General features: G+C 33.4%; 1 protein-coding gene across 5 annotated transcripts in view; it reads left to right on the top strand.

Annotated features, from left to right (window-relative positions):
- Positions 1-16,866, top strand: part of SNX13 (sorting nexin 13) — a 135,397-nt gene extending 118,531 nt beyond the window's left edge. For 2 of the 5 annotated variants that reach the window (XM_032287047.1, XM_032287045.1), the window contains exons 21-26: positions 4,188-4,349; positions 6,098-6,169; positions 8,536-8,681; positions 8,928-8,996; positions 10,750-10,862; positions 13,346-16,223. In XM_032287047.1, coding sequence (XP_032142938.1) covers positions 4,188-4,349; positions 6,098-6,169; positions 8,536-8,681; positions 8,928-8,996; positions 10,750-10,862; positions 13,346-13,593 — 810 coding nt within the window. In that variant the 3' untranslated portion in view covers positions 13,594-16,223. Of the gene's footprint in view, positions 1-4,187; positions 4,350-6,097; positions 6,170-8,535; positions 8,682-8,927; positions 8,997-10,749; positions 10,863-13,345 lie in introns of all 5 variants that reach the window. The other 3 variants (XM_032287044.1, XM_032287049.1, XM_032287046.1) reach the window with 3 other exon arrangements.
- Positions 16,867-20,759: the final 3,893 nt, after the last annotated feature.

Genomic DNA, 20,759 nt, shown 5'->3' on the forward strand with positions numbered 1-20,759 from the left:
CTTTATATTACAGTGCCTGGAAAATTAATAAACCTCTCAGTAAATGTTTGCTCTTAGTAATAGCAGCAATACAAGCAGGAGCAGCAGTGGGGGAAGCTGGTATTTATACCAGTCTTTGTATTTTATCACTTTTTATAAGTTTGAAAGTATTTCAAAATGACAATGTAAAAAGAATAAGGACTTTCTCACTATTCTTCAGCCCCCTAAAAAGACCAACTTTTTTTTTTTTTTTAATTTAAGGAATTAATACAAAATAATTAAGAATTAACAATTATAGGAAGTTCAGGCCAGGCATGGTGTCATGCCTGTAATTCTAACACTTTGGAAGGCTGAGTTGGGTAGATTGCTTGGGCCTAGGAGTTCGAGACTAACCCTGGTAACATAGTGAGACCCTGTCTCTACAAAAAATTAAAAATAGCTGGGCATGGTAGTCCCAGATACTCAAGAGGCTGAGGTGTAAGGATCGCTTGAGCTTGGGAGGCCAAGGCTGCAGTGAGCCATGGTCATGCCACTGAACTCCAGCCTGGGTGACAGAGCCAGACTGTCTCAAAAAACTAAAAAAACAACTTTCATATGATTACTTTAGGATTTTTGATTATATAGGTTGGTGCAAAAGTAATTGCAGTTTTTGGACATTAAAAAAATAATAATGGCAAAAACCACAGTTACTATTTGCACCAACCTAATAACATTTCTAAGTTAGTGTTTTATTTTAATAACAAGTTCCAGAGTGTGGCCCTTATAATGCAGGGGAAAAATACATGGCGCTTATCTGTGTATTTCATGATTGAAGTAATGGAGTTAAATTCCCAGTTTAAGTAGTTTTATTGTCACTAGAGATGCATTTTAGTCTTCTATGTTTTTTATGTTTATGTGTCTCTTCTCCTCTAAAGGTGGTATCCATTTTAAGATAAACTAATAAATTGATAACAGCTTTTGGAGATAAAAGAAATATTAAAGTATACATTTTTTTAACCAAACAACAATAACACATGTGTATGTCCAAACAGTTATATACCACTTATTTTTAAAATTAGTAATGGAGTCTACCTATCCTTCTGATTCATTTCTGGAATTCCACAATAAATACGTTTTTCATAAACCACATTGGCGATAACCAAGGTCATATTGGCCTCCTTAGAGTGTCAGAATAATTTTTATGCATATCAAGGATTTGAGATTTCCAGCTATATTTTCTTTTTGGCTAAATGATAGTTTAATATTTTTCTCCTTAGAGAAAAATATTAAATATTTTTAATATTTATTAAATATTAATAAAAATTTATTAATAATAAATATTAGAGAGGTGGCAGTGTTTCCTCAAGCTGCACATTTTAAATGTTGTATTGTGCTTTAATGTTCACTGATAATTTAATAGCTATTGAATAAGATCATCTCCAAACATTTTATCAGTGGCTGTTCAGAACTTAAGAAATAGTACTTCACAACACGTTTATTTGGTCACACAATGAGTCCCAGCTTTGGAAAATCTGTGGAACATTTCTAGAAAGAGTGACTGACAAGTAGCTTTCCTCTGTGCACACAGTATCTTTCTATCCAGTTTTGTATCATGTTGAAGGCATTTTAAGCTAAAATTAGAGATGTAAATTTAAGTTAAAATACCATTGTGTTTATGTTGTTAACAATACAAATAACTGAGCTGGGGTAGTAATTGAATACACAGCATCTGTGTATGAACAGCTAAGTGTATGCTTATGCTGGCAATCTATAATCTACTCCTGTACGTGACCATCTGAAAGTTTTTCTTTTTTTCTAAAAATCTGCTTTAAAACAAATCTTGTTTTTGGAAATGTTTTCATACAATAATGGACTCTGCTTTTATGCTTATGAAATTCTTCTTTCATGGTTAAGCAGCAGTCACCTATAGAGGTTTTTCATTCTTCTTACCCCAATTCCTTCCTAATACAAATGCTTGGGCTTTGCCTTTGGGGAAAAAAAAAATGCTTCTGTACTTCTGGGATGCTGCACAGACAACTATTTTTAATTATTAGGAAATTTGTTATATAGATTTAGTTTCTCTTCGAGTATCAATGGTAGTATAGCCTTATGCCTAGATAACCATGTGAGATAGTATCCATTTAACCAATTCATAATAGCTAAACTCAGGTTTCTGCTGTGAAGTGTGAGATGTATAAATTTCTAAAATATTTTTGAGGATATCACACGATTGTAACTCAAGTTGGGGGTTAAATTGAAGTTTATGCCTTTTATGCTTCTGAAATGCTATTTCTTCTGTGACTTATTAGAGAGGTGGCAATGTTTCCTCAAGCTGCACATTTTAAATGTTGTATTGTGCTTTAATGCTTATCTCTCTTTAGAATTCTATGCTATGATCTCATTAGCTTATTTATATGTTAATTACCATTTAAAAGAAAAGGCCACAGTGTTGCAAATTATGTCCTGATTAATTTGAACAAATTGTTCTCGTTGACCAAAAACTACAGGTTATAGAATTAGAATTACACATGTGCATGCATGCACGCACATGTGCATCGTATGCATGAACACACGCAAGAATTAGCCACACATGAGAATTAACTTCATCTTTTTATCTTTTTGTTTCTCTCCAACAGTAGTTGTGTTTTTCAAATCCTTATTCAAGCTAATTTCTGTCCTTTGGTTTTAATCTGAGTTGTACTCTACCAGTGCCCCTCTTAGGGTTGGATATTCCATCAAGCATATCTGTGGTACTATTCGCTGAGCGTAAGCCAGGGAGTAACCAGCCAAAACTCTCAGCCTTTGTACAGTTACCTTGAAATTCACTTTTTGTTAATACTCATCTTACCTCTTCTAGTTTTTCTTGATGGAAGCCATGAAAAATATTATTAGTGTGAAGTAATTTTGTCTTCTTCTCATCTTTTAACATTGCTGTGATTACTAAGGAGTGAGGTTCAGTTTTGTTACTGTTACTCATTTTTTTCTCTTTGCATGGAACATAATTTCTTGTCCCTGATAGCTTTTGTGATGCTTAACATTTTTTGGAAGATATTCCTGTAGTTTTGTATGACTTTGGTTTTATGTCTTTTCTTTGATTTCTTTGTTTCTGTTAAAAATTTCTCAGAGAGTCCCACGTGCAGTTACTGTGGTTTTTTTAGATGTCTCTTTTTTTATAAATTGAAATCATTTTACATTTTATAGCCATATATCAATTTTTTCCTTCTGTCACTGAAGATTTGTATTTCTTCTTATATCTCTAGTTGTATTTCTTTTTATAGTTTTTGTATTCCACCTTACTAAACTATGATTTACATGTCTGATTTGCAGTGTTGTTTTCCTTCTTTATAATGAACTTCAAATTTTCTCTGTAGATTTTAATTGCATATATAATGTATTCTAAAATTGTTTTTTAAGAATAAATCTTAAATACTAGTTATTTCATTTTTCTATTTATTTTACCCGATTGTTTTCTGTTCAGTATGAACTCGAAATTCCCAGTTGTTGCCTTGAGCTTTGACAGAAGTATATGGTGGCTAATTCTAGTTGCATCAGCTTCTGTTTTGGAAAACCTTTTTTTCTTATACAATTTCGAATGGAAAACTTTTTCATTCAAAATTTCTTTAATAAGAAGGCAGCCAAAGCTTATGGTGATTTTCTAAAAATAGAAAATTTTAAATCATATGGGTATATGATTTAAATTTTTAAATCATACACAAATTTTTAAATCATATGTATATGTGAAAATACTTTTGTTTTTTGTGACAAGGGTCTCACTTTTGCACAGGCTGGAGTATATAGAGTGCAGTGATGTGATCACGGTTCACTGCAGTCTTGAACTCGTGGGATCTAGCCATCCTCTTGCCTCAGCTTCCCCAGTAGCTGGGACCGCAGGTGTGTACCACCACGCTTGGCTTTTTTTCTTTTTTTGTAGAGATGAGGTCTCACTTTGTTGCCCAGGATGGTCTCAAACTCCTCGGTTCAAGTGATCCTCCTGTTACAGCCGGCCAGAGTGCTGGGATTATAGGCATGAACCACTGTGCCCAGCCAAAAATACGTTTTTAAGACCCAGTGAAGACAACATTTCTGTACTTTTAAAATGTAATGACATAATATAGACTAGAACATTATTGCATTTTTCCAGTGTTGCACTGTGTATTTTCCAAGGCTTACCATTTGGATAACAACTTTGGTACAATAAAGTCATGGTATAATATCTTTTTTCCCTTTAGATGGACACTTTTGTAAATCCTCTTCGCAATTCTATGAGGAATGTTTCAAACGCAGTTAAATCCCTTCCTGATAGCTTGGCAGAGGGAATGACTAAAATGTCAGACAACATGGGCAAAATGTCAGAAAGATTAGGTCAAGACATAAAGCAATCATTTTTTAAGGTAAGAAGACATTTTCAGTAATGTCTAAAGCAAATTATTTTTAAGCCAACTACCATGTATTGAATTTTGGCTGGATTTACCTTATTCCCCTAACCTTATTTCTTTTCCAAACTTTGCTAGACATGTAGTCTCATAAAGAATAAAAAACTAAAGAGAAAAATTCTTACCAGAAATGGATATAAAATCCAGTTACTTGTTAGTCTCTGCTATGGTAGGATTTTAAAATTCATTCAAAATAAAAGCTTAAAATTAGTAAAGTTAACATCCTTTGTCTTGTTTTATTTCATTATGCCATTTTTATCATAAAGTACTACTAAATTTAGCAGCAAACAAATACTGTTGTGCAAATGAGTTATACTATTATTCACTCAGGAAGCACAAAGTTTTATTTCTCCTGTTTTACGTGATAGAATAATTACTAGATCAAAGAGAAGAAAAGTTCATCATTACGATCAATTTCTGTGGCCATGCATTACTGGATATAGACCTCTATGTGTCATAGAAGAATTTCCCAGGGAGATTTTTTTAAATTACATTAACAGATAAAGGTATTATACTGTGTAGTTTGTTGAATTCCTAATTAATATTTTAAAAATTGTTTTGACATAGTTATTTGAAGTTGTAGTCAGGGCTATAAAACATATAGCTATTAGACCTTTGTACTTGATCACTCTTGAATGTAGGGGAAATGTATATAAACATAGGTTTTATTTAATGTAAGAGGCCACTTCTAAAATTGTGTAAATCATACTTTTCTGTTAACTTTCACACTTTCTCTGATGCCCCTCTTTTGTTTCTATTTGGGAGGAAGAATACTACCACTGAAATCAGGATTGTTTAGTCCTACTTCGGCTGCTCATTACTCATTTTGTACTTCGTACAAAAAACACAGAATTTTTCTAGACTTCTATGTTGTCACCAGTAACTTGAGATGGCCCTAACAATCCTTCCTGTGCCAACAAATGATTTTCAGCTAATAGTGATCTTTCTGTCCTTCTCTCCATTCAAACATTTTGTTAATTTTTTAAACATATTAACATACTATCGAAAGCTATATATGGTAAAAAGAAAGAAGATTGGAGCTCTGTTCCCTGGCAGTACTACTAACTACAGTCGTGCATTGCATAACAAGAGGGATACATTCTGAGATCTGTGTCATTGGGTGATTTCATCATCGTGGGAACATCATAGAGTGAATTTACACAAACCTAGATGTATGTGTAAGTTCCACAGACCTACTTTTCACCTAGGATATATAGTATCGCATATTGCTCCTAGGCTACTAACCTGTACAGCATGCTACTGTACTGAATACTGTAGGCATTTTAACACATTGGTACACATTTGTGTATCTAAATATATCTACACAGAAAAAATACTGTAAAAATATAGTATTATAATCTTATGGGACTACTATGGTATTGTTGAACAAAACGTCGTTATGCGATGCATGACTTTTGGCTTTCAAGTCATTTAACCTTTCTTAGCTTTGAATTCTTCTAAAAAATATGGGAGTTTGACAAAATAATTTTTCCTTACAACTCAAAAGTCATTTCTTTTGTAAAGGACAAAAACTTTTTGGTAATGAAATAATCACCGTATATTTGGTTTCCAATTTTAGATTGTTAAATTTTGCTTATATATTGTATTAAAAGTCAAATGCTGATACTCATTTAGATTTATTATTGTGTTGTGTTTCACTATCTGCTTTAGTGTGTTTACATTGTGGGTTTGGTTTTTGTTTTTAGGTGCCTCCTTTAATTCCGAAGACTGATGCAGACCCTGAACATCGCCGAGTTGCAGCTCAACTTGACGATAATGTGAGTTAATTTTATTCTTGGTAGTATTTAGTTTAAATCATACTCGGCGTATCTTTTTAGCTTTTTAATGAAGTGTAATATGTATATATATCATTATTGTTCACATATTATAAGTGTTAAGCTCGATGAATTCTTACATATTAAACATGCCCATGTAATTAACACTAATCAAAAAACAGCATGGCTACTACTCCAGAAAAGCCCCTCATCCTCTGCTCCTGTTAGGACCTTCTCTTGCACCAAGGACTATCACTATCCTAACTTCTACTCTACTTTTATACTTTTTATGTATGAAACTGTAAGGTACATATTCTGTGAAGTCTAGCTTTTTTTGCTCAACACTGTGATGTTCTTCCATGTTTTGTTTGATTGTAGTTTCTTCATTCTTGTGGCTTTATATTATTCCATTTTGTAAATACAGTACAATCTATTTGTTGTATAATGAATACTACTTCTATGAACCTTCGTCTGTACATGTTTCTGTTGGATGTATACTTAGGAATGAAACTGCTGTATCAGAGGATATATATAAGTTCAGTTTTAGTAGATACTGCCAAGTACTTTTTCAAATTGTACCACTTACAGTGCCACCAGCAGTACATGAGAGTTCAGTGTTTTACATCCTGCCAATACTCAGTATTTTGTCTTTTTAATTTTAGCCCTTCTCATTGTATTTCATGTGAATTTGCATTTCTATGATAACTCTTGAAATGTTGAACACCTTTTCATATGTTTATTGGCCATTTGAATGTCCTGTCTTATGTGTCTGTCAAGACCTTTTGTTATTTTTTTGTTGGCATGGCTATCTTAGTCCTTTTGATTAGTAGGAGTGCTTTATGTAATCTGAATGTGAGTTCTTTGTCAGATACATGTAATGTATTGTCATCCACTCTCTGTGTTGCTTTCTTGTGCTATGTATGCAATCTGTGCCTATTTCTGGGTCACAGAGCTGTCCTAGAACTTTCTTTAAAAATCTTTTTTTTGTTTTTCTGTAACAACATTTAGGTCTGCAGTTCATCTGGTATTGGTGTTTGTATATGGGTTGAGGTATGGGTCGAGTTGATCCAAGCACCATTTACTGAAAAGGTCATCTTTTCAGTACTTTACTATTTCTCCCTTATCACAAACAAGATTATTGTACATGTTTGGATCTGTTTTTGGACTATGTATTATGTTTTATTAGGCAGATTTATTTTAAGGTTATAATTATCTCCTTTGAGTTTCTGACTGAATTTGTATATAATAAGCTATCTTAAAAATAATATATTTATTTGCTTTTTCAAGATTATTTTAAGATGTTTTATTGTGTTTATTGATGGTGTAATATCCATAACATTATACCTTTTAGTATGTGGTTTTTACAGTTTAGCTGTTTATTTTTTTTAGGCACCATACTCGTAGGAATACACTTGATCAGAGAATAGAGAAGTTTATTCTGTCCCAGTAATGAAATGGGTCTCCCTCTCCCACTGGTTTTGATTGAGCTGTGTGATTTCAATTTGTGGACCGGAAGGTGCACTAAGGCAGTGTTTACAACATGACAGTGAAAAATGTGTGACTCATGCTTTCTTGCTAGTATTTACATGTGTTGATGAAGAAATAATTGGAAACAGTTTATTGGTGATGAAGGAATTATAAAATTACCAGCAGTTGTACGTTGTACTAAATCTGTACCTGCTTTTTACTTGATACATATTTTTTCACATCAAAGAATTCCAATTGCCTTCCTTTACTTTTTACCTTACTGATTGTATACTCACATAACAACAGTGTGCTGATTTTTGTTAAAAGCTAAAAGAAAATTCTAGTAATTTAGTAAAATATGCCTTTTGTAATGTTAATTTAGTTTAATGCTGGATTGAACTTCAGCATCTTTTTTCCTGAAAGTACATAAATACATACAATTTACTAACTAAGCAAAACACATTATTCTTTAAAGATCATGTTTTGTTCTATTAAATATATGGAGATGTTGAGAATGTCTTATTCTTATGAAAAAGATGCATCAGAAAATAGACAAAGGGTCTAACATTTGCCTTGTCAAATTCATACAACCTCTACCAAAAGAAAGAACCAAATCGTCTTTTCCTAGGACAATCATGAATCTACTTTGCCTTGAAAATGTTAAAACTATAGCCTTAAAACTTATTCTTCATTGTGGCGCTGTGAAGTTCTGTATTCTCTCAGAATGACTACTAGAAGTATTTTTTCTAAATTAGAATTAAATGTCAAATTATAAAGGCTAGAATTTAACTTGTTCTCTGACTTGTGAAATAATACCAGTCATCTGTAAATGAAACAAAAGTAACCGTTCATAGTAGATAGCTAACTCAAATTTGTTCTTATTTTTTCCCATGTCTTGTCAGGTGGATGACAATATTCCACTTAGGGTAATGCTGCTTCTCATGGATGAAGTATTCGACTTAAAAGAAAGAAATCAGTGGTTGCGAAGGAATATCAAAAACCTACTTCAACAGCTTATTAGAGCTACATATGGTGATACTATTAATAGGTACCACTCTTTCCTCCTCACTTTTAATCTGATCTTAGCCTTTAAACTTCTACTTCTGGAAGTAGCTTGCTCAACCTTTGTAGGAGAATTTTTTTCTCTGGGCCTTTTAAGAAGTTCATTAAAGCAGTCTGTTGCTCTTACGGATCATTTACATCCAAATTAAGTTGCTTGCTCCATGAGAGTCATGTTTATTTTTTTCATCTTCTAAAATTTTAACCTTACTCATTTATACTTCTTTACTTTCAGAAAAATAGTTGACCATGTTGATTGGATGACTTCACCTGAACAAGTAGCCGACTCAGTGAAACGTTTCAGGTATATCTTAAGACACAGTCACTTCTTTCAGGTAGTACAGAGTTTAGCATTGTTATCACTAATTAACTTTCATTGCTTTTGTTTCCTTCCTGGACATAAAGTTGGTTTGTTTATCATTGACGAGCAAAAAGACTTAAAAGAATTATAATAAACGTTTGTCTCATGAACCTATTGGTCTTTGTTTCTTTAAAATCAGAATTGGAAAAGTATAGAAGAAAGATCTTTCAAATGATAGGCTATTATTTTATTGCAGTACCGTGGCTGTAAGGTAATTGAAATATTTACCTAAAAATGACATGGTTATATAATCAAATATCTAGTTTTGCAGATTCGTTTTTCTCAGTTGTATTTGCTAAGCTTCATTTTAACTGAAAATTTTTAAAGTATGTCTTTCTAGCTGTAATATTTTATTAAATATTGGAACCTATGCAAGGAACCCAAATTAAGTAGATACTCTACTTCATATGTTCTTTCTACAAAAAATACTGAGCCGCTCCTCTGTGCCTACCACTCAGCCGATTACTGAGATAAGATGCAGTCCCTTGAGGAAAGTATAGCTAGTAGAGAAATAAACTCCTTCTAAAAGTGAAGATAAGCAATGCATAAAAATTCATGGCATCACATATTTTGAAAGGAAGGAAAGGAAGCAAGAAGGGAACTGTCTGTATTGAACAGTAGCTAAGTTCTTGGCATGGTGCCCAGTACTTTATGTATGCTTTCCGATTTTATGCCATTTTACAAGGTAAGTATTTTTGTTATAAGGAAATTGAAGATTAGAGGCATTGAATAGGCTCTCAGGTTAGTAAGTGGGGAATCTGGTTTCTCTAATCTGAAGCTAAATTTCTCCCTACTATACTATACTGTTTCCAAAATTTGGACTACCTGCCCTGGCATGTTCATTTTATGTCAGGATAGGTAAATGATGTTCCTCTGGAGCAGTGATTCTCAGCTTTGGCTGTTCATTGGAATCACCTGTAGAGCTTTAAAAATTACTAATTCCTGGATCCCATATCCAAAGAGTCGGACTTAATTAATCCAGCGAAAGGTCTGATTCTTTACAGAAAGATTCTTTAAAGCTCTCAGGTATTTCTGATGTGCAAAGTTAAGAACAGCTGCTCTGTGGAGTCTTACCCTCACACCAAATTCCCAGATGAAAGCTTAGTTTTTGTGCTCAGTTCCTACCTTCAGACCAAGAATTAGGGAACATGAGTAAAGCACACTGAAAGTTAAGACGGGTGGACTGTTGTATGTGTGAAAGGACCATTTTAGTCAATCTATCTGTAAGGTGTGGACCTGGAATTTAGTTTAGTTTTATGTAGGCTTAATTATAAGACGAGTAGGATGGCATAACTGAAGGAGATAGCTGTTAAACTCTAAGGCATTGAAATTCAAGATATTGTAGGGTTGCATTTGGATGAGATATTCAATCAGCAGATGCCCACTTTGTGTTTAAATGACTGTGATATAGCCATCTATGTATTCCGTTTTTCTGTCTTTGTTAGTGTTAATGAACTGCCTTGGTGCAGAATTTATCTGTTACTTTTTTCTTGTGTTTTTTTAACCCCTGAAATTGAACCCCACACTTAGTTCATCTTTGTTGAATTTCATTATACCTATATATTAATACAATTTCAGAAGCTTTTCTTCTTTCTGTTCACATTTGTATTTTCTGTAGAAATTTGAAATAATTTTATCAATTTGTATCATTAGAAATTGAAAATGTTTACAAAATATATTTAATCTTCTCAAATAGAGATGCATTTTGGCCAAATGGCATTTTAGCAGAGACTGTTCCATGCAGAGATAAAAGTATTCGAATGAGAACAAGAGTAGCAGGAAAAACGAAATTACTTGCAATTATGCCAGGTGAGTGGGCATGCATAGTTAAAAATCCCTTTAATTTGTCATTCTTCTGAATTTTTAGCATTTTTCATGCCAGTGTAACTGCCTTTGAATTATAACAACTATCTTTTGATGGCTTAATACATACCAGGCACTGTGCTAGGCATTTCTCATACATTCTTAACCAGTCCTCCTAACACTACTATAAAGGTAAGGACTGTTAACAACACCTCTTTATATGTGAGGAAACAAATTCAGAGAGGTTAAATAATCTATCCAAAGTTTATAGCTACTAAGCAACAGTTGGTATTCTGACTCAGCTTTAAGTGATATGAAAGCTTATGCTTTTATCCACTTCGCTTCGCTGCCTGGAAGCATTTTGGGAGTCAAGTTGTTAAATTAATAAAATACATGACAGGTGAAAGGGCTAATAAAATAATATAAAGTTTGAATTTTTCAGGAAGAATATTTGTTCCACTAAGGAGAACAAACAAATCATTTCAAAGACTCCATTTATGTAGAAACAACAGATTGGTCGATTATTAATCTTTATTAATTAAAACATAATCCCAAACAAAGTATAAATAGTAGTATTTTGTTGGTCTGATTTTAGTTACTTCATTAGGTTACACCTGTCGCACTACCTTAGATTTACTTTTTCTCATTTTTCTTCTTTCATTCAGAGAAGTTATATAATGTGAAAAGCAATTTAATGTGACTGGGAGGTGGTGATGGTTGTTTTGCCCCTTGTTAATTAATATCTTTGAAAATGCCTACATGTCTTTTCTCTGTATTTTAATTCTGGATGTAGTAAGTAAACAGATTTGTAAGTTATTTAATCACACAGTACCTATTTTTTTGCTATAATTTTGTCTTATAATTCAGAACTCCTAATTTCTTCCTAAATTTTAACGATCAGCTTTCTCTTTTGACAATTAGAAATTTCCCACATGATTTTAATCCTACCTGTATACTGTTTCATTTGCTAGTAAAAAAGCAAATTATAGAAATAACATTTTAGAAAAATAAGCAATAGCTTAGGATATTATTTAATATACTATTATGGTAAACCTGATTGTGCCATATAGACCGACTCAGTTAATCAGCTGGAAGAAATCTTTATTCACTAAATATTTATTGAAAGTTATGTGCCAAGCAGTGTTCTGTAGGCTTATGTTTGCCTTCTTGGAGCTTACTTTCTAATAGAGGAACTCAAAAAGACACAAAACAAATAAATGCAACATAGTATGTTAGATATGTGGTAAGTACTAAAGAGAAAAATAGTGCAGGAAAAGGGAATAAGCAGTGTTGGATGAGTTGCAGTTTTAGATGGGGTGGCCAGGGCAGGCCTCACTCAGAAGATAACAGTGGTGTGAAGATCTGAAGGAAGTGAGGGTACATATAAAAGTTTATGAATGTATATATATATAGTCCTTGCCTTTTTTTTAGTAAATTCTTAAAATTTTTGCTTTAAATTATATTGTACCCCTAGTTAGATAAAGACTTTTTGGAAGTTGCGTGTTTCTTTTCAAAGCAGCAAAATAATATTTATATTATCAGGGCCTTGATTATGAACAGTTAAGAATAATCATACATGTTGGTCTCAAAGATCTGTAGTAACTTGCTGTTATTTATGAATAAATGCCAGCTTTCCAACCTTACAGTCACAGCACCATCACCTTTCTCTTTTCTCCACTTTCTTTTATAGGAATCCTCAATAAAATTCAACCAAACTTGTACTATCCCCATTTCTTGAACATGCTTTGTTATTCTAGTTACTGCTTATTTACTCATTCATGTTCTTTTCACCAAGACTAATACGTCATCTCATTGCATCTTTCAAAGTCCTGCCCAAGTAGAAAGTCTACTTTACCTGTCACTTCGTTAAAGCGAACTTTTCTTTGTTACCATATCTGGAAGTCTCCCCACTATAAATATTCGTACACTTTTAGTATTTGTATGCCTTGGTTATTATGTCAAGGGTTTTTGTAGGTCAGGGATTAGGTTTGTTTTTTTTTTTCCTGTGTTCCAGTGAAACTTTATTCACCACCATGGATTAGTTTTTTTTTCTTATAGCATCTTTCACTATTCATTAGGCATAATAAGAATATTTTTAGAATGTTACAAAGTTTACAGATCACTTTTCACATGATCTCGTTAAAGACTTATAAATCCTTATAGTTACAAGGATGTTTGTTACTATAAATCCTCCTTTTCAGATGAGGAAACATAGGGTGGTGGGTAAGTATCACATGGGTATTAAGGGACAGGTTTGGGATCTTGGAGACTTTTGCATAAGTAGCTTTTGCATAAGTGGGTAGATAGATGCATGCATGCAAAGATGCATATTAAGTTTCAGCTATAATACATAGCTGAAATGCATTAACTGGTTACCTACCATTGATCAGTTACTCTGCTGTGTACCTTAATTTAGGAGCATTTAAGAATTTAGACCTTGTGTTTCCTTTAAGTAATGAGTTATGTGTATTTTCCCCCTCTTCATTTAGATGAACTGAAGCACATTATTGGGGCTGAGACAACACGGAAAGGTATTCTTCGTGTTTTTGAAATGTTTCAGCACAACCAATTAAATAGAAGAATGGTTTATGTCTTCTTGGAAGGCTTTTTAGAAACCTTATTTCCACAGTATAAATTCCGTGACCTTTTCAACAGACTGCATTCACGGTCAAAGCAGATGCAGAAATATAAACAGAAACTTCAAACTACTCAAGCGCCTTCTTTACAGAAAAGGTGACACTCCACTCTATGAAGCTGGTGTTCATTTTGTCCAGGACTAATGGTATGGACAGATCTTCTGGGGCTTAACTCATATACTGTTGTGTCTGCACCAGTCTTTTAGTGTCTCAAAATAGATTATTAATACATCCATAAGTCTGTGGTTCTTCTCATTCTCATCTATAATCCACTACCAAGAGAGATTTCCATGTCTTAAATGATTTGGTGCATATTTTGCAACATTGAGAGGATAATGCCCCCATCTCAAGCAAGAATAGTGTTGGTTTCTTCCATTTCAAACTAATCAGCATTCTCCAGCAATGACAAAGTGCCAGAGTGTATATATGAAAGCTGAGGAAAGCACAAAACAGTGGTTCACAGATAAATTGGCTAATTTGTTTAACAGTTGGAGACTGTGTAATATACGATTTGGAGGAATTTGTTTTGCATAATTTTGTAGGCCTATGTCAGCATTTTGATATATCACGGATTAGCCAGGTGAATAATCCTTGGAACATCTCTTTCAGGTCTGGGGAAAGAGACAGAATGCCCTTAATGTGTGAAATAACCTTATACCTGAATTATAGTTTTGTGATATAAAATGAAGCTGAGTATAAAATAAAACCAATCAAACCCAGAATTTGATTGGATTTGTTATTCATTGATATACAACAATTTTTATTCTTATGTGTGCCTTAAGGGCTGTGTTGTGCTCTTATGGTACTCAATTTTATGTTTTCTTTTGACATTGTTGTGCAAAAAGAAGCCATATGGTGGCTCTCATTTAAATTTCAAAATTATTAGTTTTATCTTTAACAGATTACTGATTATACAAAAGATATAATTTATTGGAAGAACTGCCAAATACATTTTGTCCTTCTAAAAATACAGAAATTTAAATAGTAGTCTGGAAAGTTACCATATGATAATTTTTAATTGTGTGATCTAGACATGCCTTAGGTAACTGCAGAAATAGCAAATTAAATGATTAATGAGCTTATTAGTCATAGTAAACATACAAATTCCTAATTCTATGACAGTGTACATATATGAAAATAAATGATGAAAACTATAATATTTTTAAAAATATGCTTTTATTTATATTTCACATAATGTAAAATTCTACAAAATAAAGCTAGTAGGCAAAACCCCTCCGTGTATACCTTTAAATCCATAAATTAATTTTATACCAATAAAACAAAATACCTTCTCTAGTTTTGGAGCTTCTGTATTTCCTATAGTTTTCTCACTCTCCATTTTGTCCATCTTAGAAGTCCTCATATCCCTTCTATGCAAGATTTCTGCATAGTTTTAAATACTTTCATTGACTAAGGGTTTGGGTGTGTCAGCTTTTTTTGTTTTAAAAATATTTAACACTAAAACCTTAAAATAGTGAAGCTACTTATCAGACTGCTGAGCCAAGATCCTGGTATTAAAAGAAAGTCTGGGTGCTTAAGGTAAAGGGACAGAGTATTGGTATCCCAGTTATTTGGGAGCTTTAAGATTGGAAGAAGATATTACTGTCTTGTTTTCACTTAGATCCTACTTACGAAGTGCGGCCTATTAACAGAATGAAGCCTTCCTTTAAAGCTTTATAATAATCATATTTATTAATAATGCTGTTGTGCATACTTATAGTATGCATATATTCAACATATGTTGCATGTCTTCAGAATTACATAAAATGAAATCCCTTTCATTGCAACTTGCAAGTGAGAAAAGATCCTTAGTGGCTCAGAAGGAAGAAATAACATTTCTTCTTCTTAGGGTGTCTCCCTGCCTTGGCCTCTTTCTGAGCCCCAGGCTTTAAAAGTGAAGATGTGTGAAACATGTCTGTAGGAAGCAGCAGCATGGCCATAAGTGCAGTGATTTTCATATATGCCACTGCTCATTTCAAGTTTATTTTTGACATGAATAAATCTAAGAGTATACAGAATAACTGAAGTAAGAGCCTGGCATGTACCTGTGAAAAGCATTTCTCTATCATGTGAGGAGCACTGGCCATCAACCAGGGAAAGAAAGGTCATGTAGTATTGCAAATTTTCAAAATAGAGCCCTGCAAGATAACTTCAGTCATACCAAAAACTATTTGAGTAAATGGATTTTTAAGGTAATTTCTGTTTAAAAGAGTTTATATTTCAGAAGAGGAAAATATCAAATGATAGTCTTTGTAAATGGTGGTGCATCTTCTCTATGCACATCTGTATTTACATCCGAAAGAGCTGTGGTCATGGTAAAATTAGAGATACTTTTTGAATGACTTGGTCAAGCTGTGTGTAAAATATTTAAGCATAAGTCAAGTACAGTGTACTATGTTTAATAAAGTTATTACATTTAATGCATTTATTGCATATATGAATATATACATGAAGAGGTTGTATGTCTTCTGGTATTTAATTTTGAATGTTTTTTTAAGTCAGTGGTGCCTTTAGGCAAGAACTTTCCAAATTAATCATTCTTTATGTTTTCTAATTTTTCAGGTAACATGTGAACTATTTAGAAACCATAATAGTTTATTCACCTTAAAAGTTGATTGTATTATTTAAATATATCACTTAGATGGGCATTTCCTATGATTAGGATATTCCAAATAGTTGCTGAAATCAATTGTGCCATTGACCAATGGATGCACTTGGTTAGCCTTAATTTTTTTTAAAAAACAAAACATTAAAAACTTTCTTGAGTATTTCAGTTTGTTCATTTTAAGTTTGTGCTGCTGGTGTTTGGAAAAAAATCAAACAGTTAAGTGCTACCAGAAAGTGTACCAATTTTTATAAAAATTAAGAATAATGTAAATTTCACAATATAAAATTTTAATTTTGTGCAATATTTTCATTTAATGCATGTGTATTTGAGTAATTGTAAGATAAATGAATTTTTAATTTTTTGAGATGTAGCTTAAACTGTCTTCTTAATTCAACAACCTACATTCCGTTGTTGCTGCATCCTTTCATTTAAGGACTTGTTTTAAAAGTCTTTTGTCACTCCTTGGAAAATTATTTTATTAGTAGTAAATTTTGCTTATAGGAGCATGGCTCCTGTATTACAAGGGAAAAAATATAAAGAGCACATTTTAGGATTATAATTGTTGAAAGATAATGTGTGCATATCATTGTACAGTGTCAACTGTGTGCCTAACTGTTCTATCAGTACTTTCCTTCTTTGACAAAGAAGAAAAAATCAGAATGTCAGTTATTTTTATTCAACTAAAAAGATTAAAAATTTATTTGGTTTGTGTTCTGTCCATTAGAAAATACTAATAAAGTATTAACAAACATTTTTGTTGAGTTTATTTAGTAGTAATGTATTTCTGTTACTTTTAAGATGCTTGCTCAGTAGTCTGGTTTTTAGTATCTGTTTGTATTTCATTTTCTTTTAGAGATAACCAATTCGGGTTCCAGATTGACAAATGAGTGCTTGGGTGATTACTGACTTAAACGGACTGAATTTAATTTTTTCTTTTATGGCAAATAATTTAGGACCACAATGTTAAAGACACTTCATACTTCATCATCATGTAAAATTATGAAGTATTTTTCCCACAGACGGAAAGATTTATAATTAATAATCTATTAATTTTATTTGATCTCATTTTAAATTCCTATTTTGGCTAATATTTTAGACTTCTTCAATTCTAAAAGACAGTAGATTGGTCATAATATTTGTATCCTTCTTAGAGCTGTATCAGCAGACTTCTAGGGCATCAGATGTGATAACTTCTGGCCCAGCAGGGATTGGTATAATATTTCTTAAAATGCGTATGGTAAAATATTGTTTCCTTTAAGATGTTCCTGAGGGGTGTGTTTTGTACTTATATGTAACTTATACAGGACTATCTGTATATGAACCAAAAAGCAGAAATGTTCCTTCATAATTCAAATGATAGTGTCAAAAATTCTGAGACGTTGTGTAAGAAACTTGTTTAACTTTGCTTACTTAATTTCCTAAACTTAGTTAACCACAGAATCTTTTGTCATGAACAGCTTGAGGATGATGTTCTCAAGTAATGTATTTTGGAAAATCTTTAGTAGGAGACAAAAAAAGGCGAAGTGTATTTAGTTACGGAATGTAAACTGGACAGAAAAGACAGCGGATTTGGAGCACAAAGATTTTTTTCCTGCCTGCCGTTTTAATGGAAAGTTCCATCTTTGGAAGAAAAGGGAAAGATGGAAAAAGGTAAAAGATGAAAAGTTAACAGCTGATTATATAGCAGATATTAAAGAGTTAAATGTGGTTCTGAATACCAGAATAATGACTTCAGTGAAGAATAATAGAGCACATCTCATAAGAAGTGGGAAACAGACTTCTACAGATTTTGCTAATGTGACCAGAAGAGTAGTAACTGGAAAATGCAAGGGGAAGAAGGAAATGCCATACAGTTTAGTTTATATTTGTGCTAGACATTGGCCCATATATAAAATGACAGGTAATATGTTTGATTTAGGAAAACCTGCAGCAAGTTGAGAGTGAAAATGAAACTTAACACGTGTTTACGAATTCCCTGTGTGAGAGATGCATTAAACATGATCTTTTACATATCCTCAAGAGTGAAATGAAACAATAGAACTATGTGTTAGGAGTTTTTTCCCTTGGTGATCGACTAGGAGGGCTTACAGAACTCAGCATATAATCATAGCTAAGATTTATTATGGCAAAAGGATACAGAACAAGAGCAAAAAGAAAAAGTGCATGGATGAAGTCTGGGGGAAAGCAGGCTCAAGCTGCCACTGCAGTCTCCCAGTGGAGTCACACAAGATGCAACTTAACTCCCCAGCAAGTAGTTGTGACAACACCTGTGAAAAGTTGCTATTCAGGGATGCTCATTGGACGCTTGGTGCCTAGGGTTTTTATTGAAGGCAGTTTATTTAGGTACACTTTGCCTGGCACATAACAATTCCAGACTCAGAAAACTGTGTTCAGCATACGGCATGTCTTTGGTACAGTTTAGGCTTACTGAGCCACATTAGTTTTGGGAATTGGTAGGAATACTCCTAAAATTCTCAAACACCTGAGGACAAGGGCCAACTTTGTAAGCAGGTCTCCAAGGAGATCAGTCAAGCCTCCTATGTTAACTCTTCTGTATGACTGTATAACTTGATCAAAGGAAATGGATAATAGTAAGTGATGTTGAAAGTCTGTAAGATTTATCCTTGTGTTGAAGCCTCCACATCTAGAGATGGAAACATGGCAAAGGAAATTTTGATGTAATAAAAGGACAAACTATTGAAATGATATTGATATGGATATGTATTGCAGTCTGAAAAACTGGAGGAATCTTTCCAATAAAGATTACCATAGCAAACAGTTATATGGCACTTAATAGTCACAACAGCTTTAGGCGTTATAGGTACTGTTTCATCTTCAGTTTATACATGGGCAAACTAAGAGTAGTTGAGTCAGTTTGTTAAAAGGTTCACAACTGATAACTGGTTATGAAGCTGAAATCTCAACCCAGGTGGGCTGACTAGAGTCTGTTGTGATTTCTCAGCAGTGGCACTATTGACATTTTGGGCTACGTAATTCTTTGTTGTGGGAGCTTTCCTGCACATTATAGGTAATGCATTAATTTACTTATTCTGTCTATTAGTAACTAATATTTGAGAACATTTACAGTAGTAATGGAATTAATCTAAGAGAAGTTCAACTTAATTTTTTTAAACATCTCAATGCCAGGTATTAAGAGATATTCAAAATAATTGTGATCAAGATTATGTTGAAAACTAATAAATGCTTAATGTTAATATGTCTACATAAAATTCTGTTTTTGGTGTAATATTCTTAGGCTATTAGAAAAAAAACATGGTTTACTTCACTAGGAGGAATATCTCTTAATGCTGAGATGGCCTCCTCCCTGGGCTCTGCCCATCAGGTGATGCCAATAGCACCTCTTCTCCCATAATAACAACCAAAAATATTTGTGTACATTGCCAAATGATGTGAGGCTGCGGTGAGGGCTGGCAAAAACACCACCAATTGAGAACTACTGACCTTAGTTGTCAGTCACAAAAACAAGGTAAGTAGAAGATTGAATTCTGGATTGCTGAATGTCTTCTCTGTTTACGCAATTACCTGACAAATTTGTGGCTTGCATTGTAGGGAGAATGTAAATGTAAATAGAATGCCTACTTCTGCCTTAAAGGGAGGAGAAGGCTTGGGACAGCAAACCCAAATTTCTTACCTTGCCTAAGCATCCCACAGTTGGGGGAGGTGGGTAGGGAAGGGACTTACAACCTAATATAAATAAGGAAAAGTTTTTCAAGATGTTTGAAGATGTGAGGTAAATGATTACAGTACATGAAAAAATTGTTGGCTAATTGCTGGCTAATAATTGTAAGGCTAATTATTTTAATAATAATGGTTCTTGTGAAAATTTTTCTTTCAAATAACTGTTGTCCTTTTATTTGTGAGCCAGTCCTCTTAAAGCCTGAAAATTTTCTTGCAGCCTTCTTTGCAAGCAAACTCTTTCCTAAATGCTTTTGTCTGAGTTTTTTCCTTTGACAGGTGGATGTTCCATTGGGAATGCCCAGGTGACTCACCTGCTGAGCCAGCTTTGCCTCACTGGCTGTTTACATCCAGGCTCACCTTGCCTCCAGGGATGAACCCCATCAACAATTAGAGCCTTTACACTTGCTGACTGTTTTCCACTTTCCCTTTCTCATCCTTCTTTTTCTGGGTGTTGGTGAAGTCTCATTCTGGTTTTGATTAGTGGATAGCTGTTTTATTTGTCAATTGGTGGAAGCAGTAGTGTTGGGGAGCTGACTTTTGTGGTCTGACCTAATTTTCTGTCAAGCAGCTGTTTATCTTTCTGATTGCCTTCGTTTCTTCAAGACTCTTTATATCAACTGGCATCTTAGGCCAATATCTTGTCTCTCCCGTATGACTAAATTCATGTTGCAGTCAGTTTCTTCTGCCAGTGGCAGAATCCTTCATGTTTCTTGTCTGTTTACATGGTACTATGATCTTTAAACAGTATTCAAGAAAATAGTTTTCATGCTTCCTGGAAAGAAAACATCTTTCAACTATCCTTTGTGTCTGATCTTCCTCCTCCAATAAGTCGGTGAGTTTTGTTCCTTCTTCTTTATTAAGGATAAAGGCATGTGTGTGTGCAAACAAAAGAGAATACTTCTCTCCTTGTAAAGTGTGTGTTTGTATGTGTAAATGAAAGAAAAGACTTCTCTCTCCTTG

This window comes from Sapajus apella, unplaced genomic scaffold, assembly GCF_009761245.1.
Source record: "Sapajus apella isolate SASKATOON/1434 unplaced genomic scaffold, GSC_monkey_1.0 scaffold19, whole genome shotgun sequence".
NCBI lineage: Eukaryota > Metazoa > Chordata > Mammalia > Primates > Cebidae > Sapajus > Sapajus apella.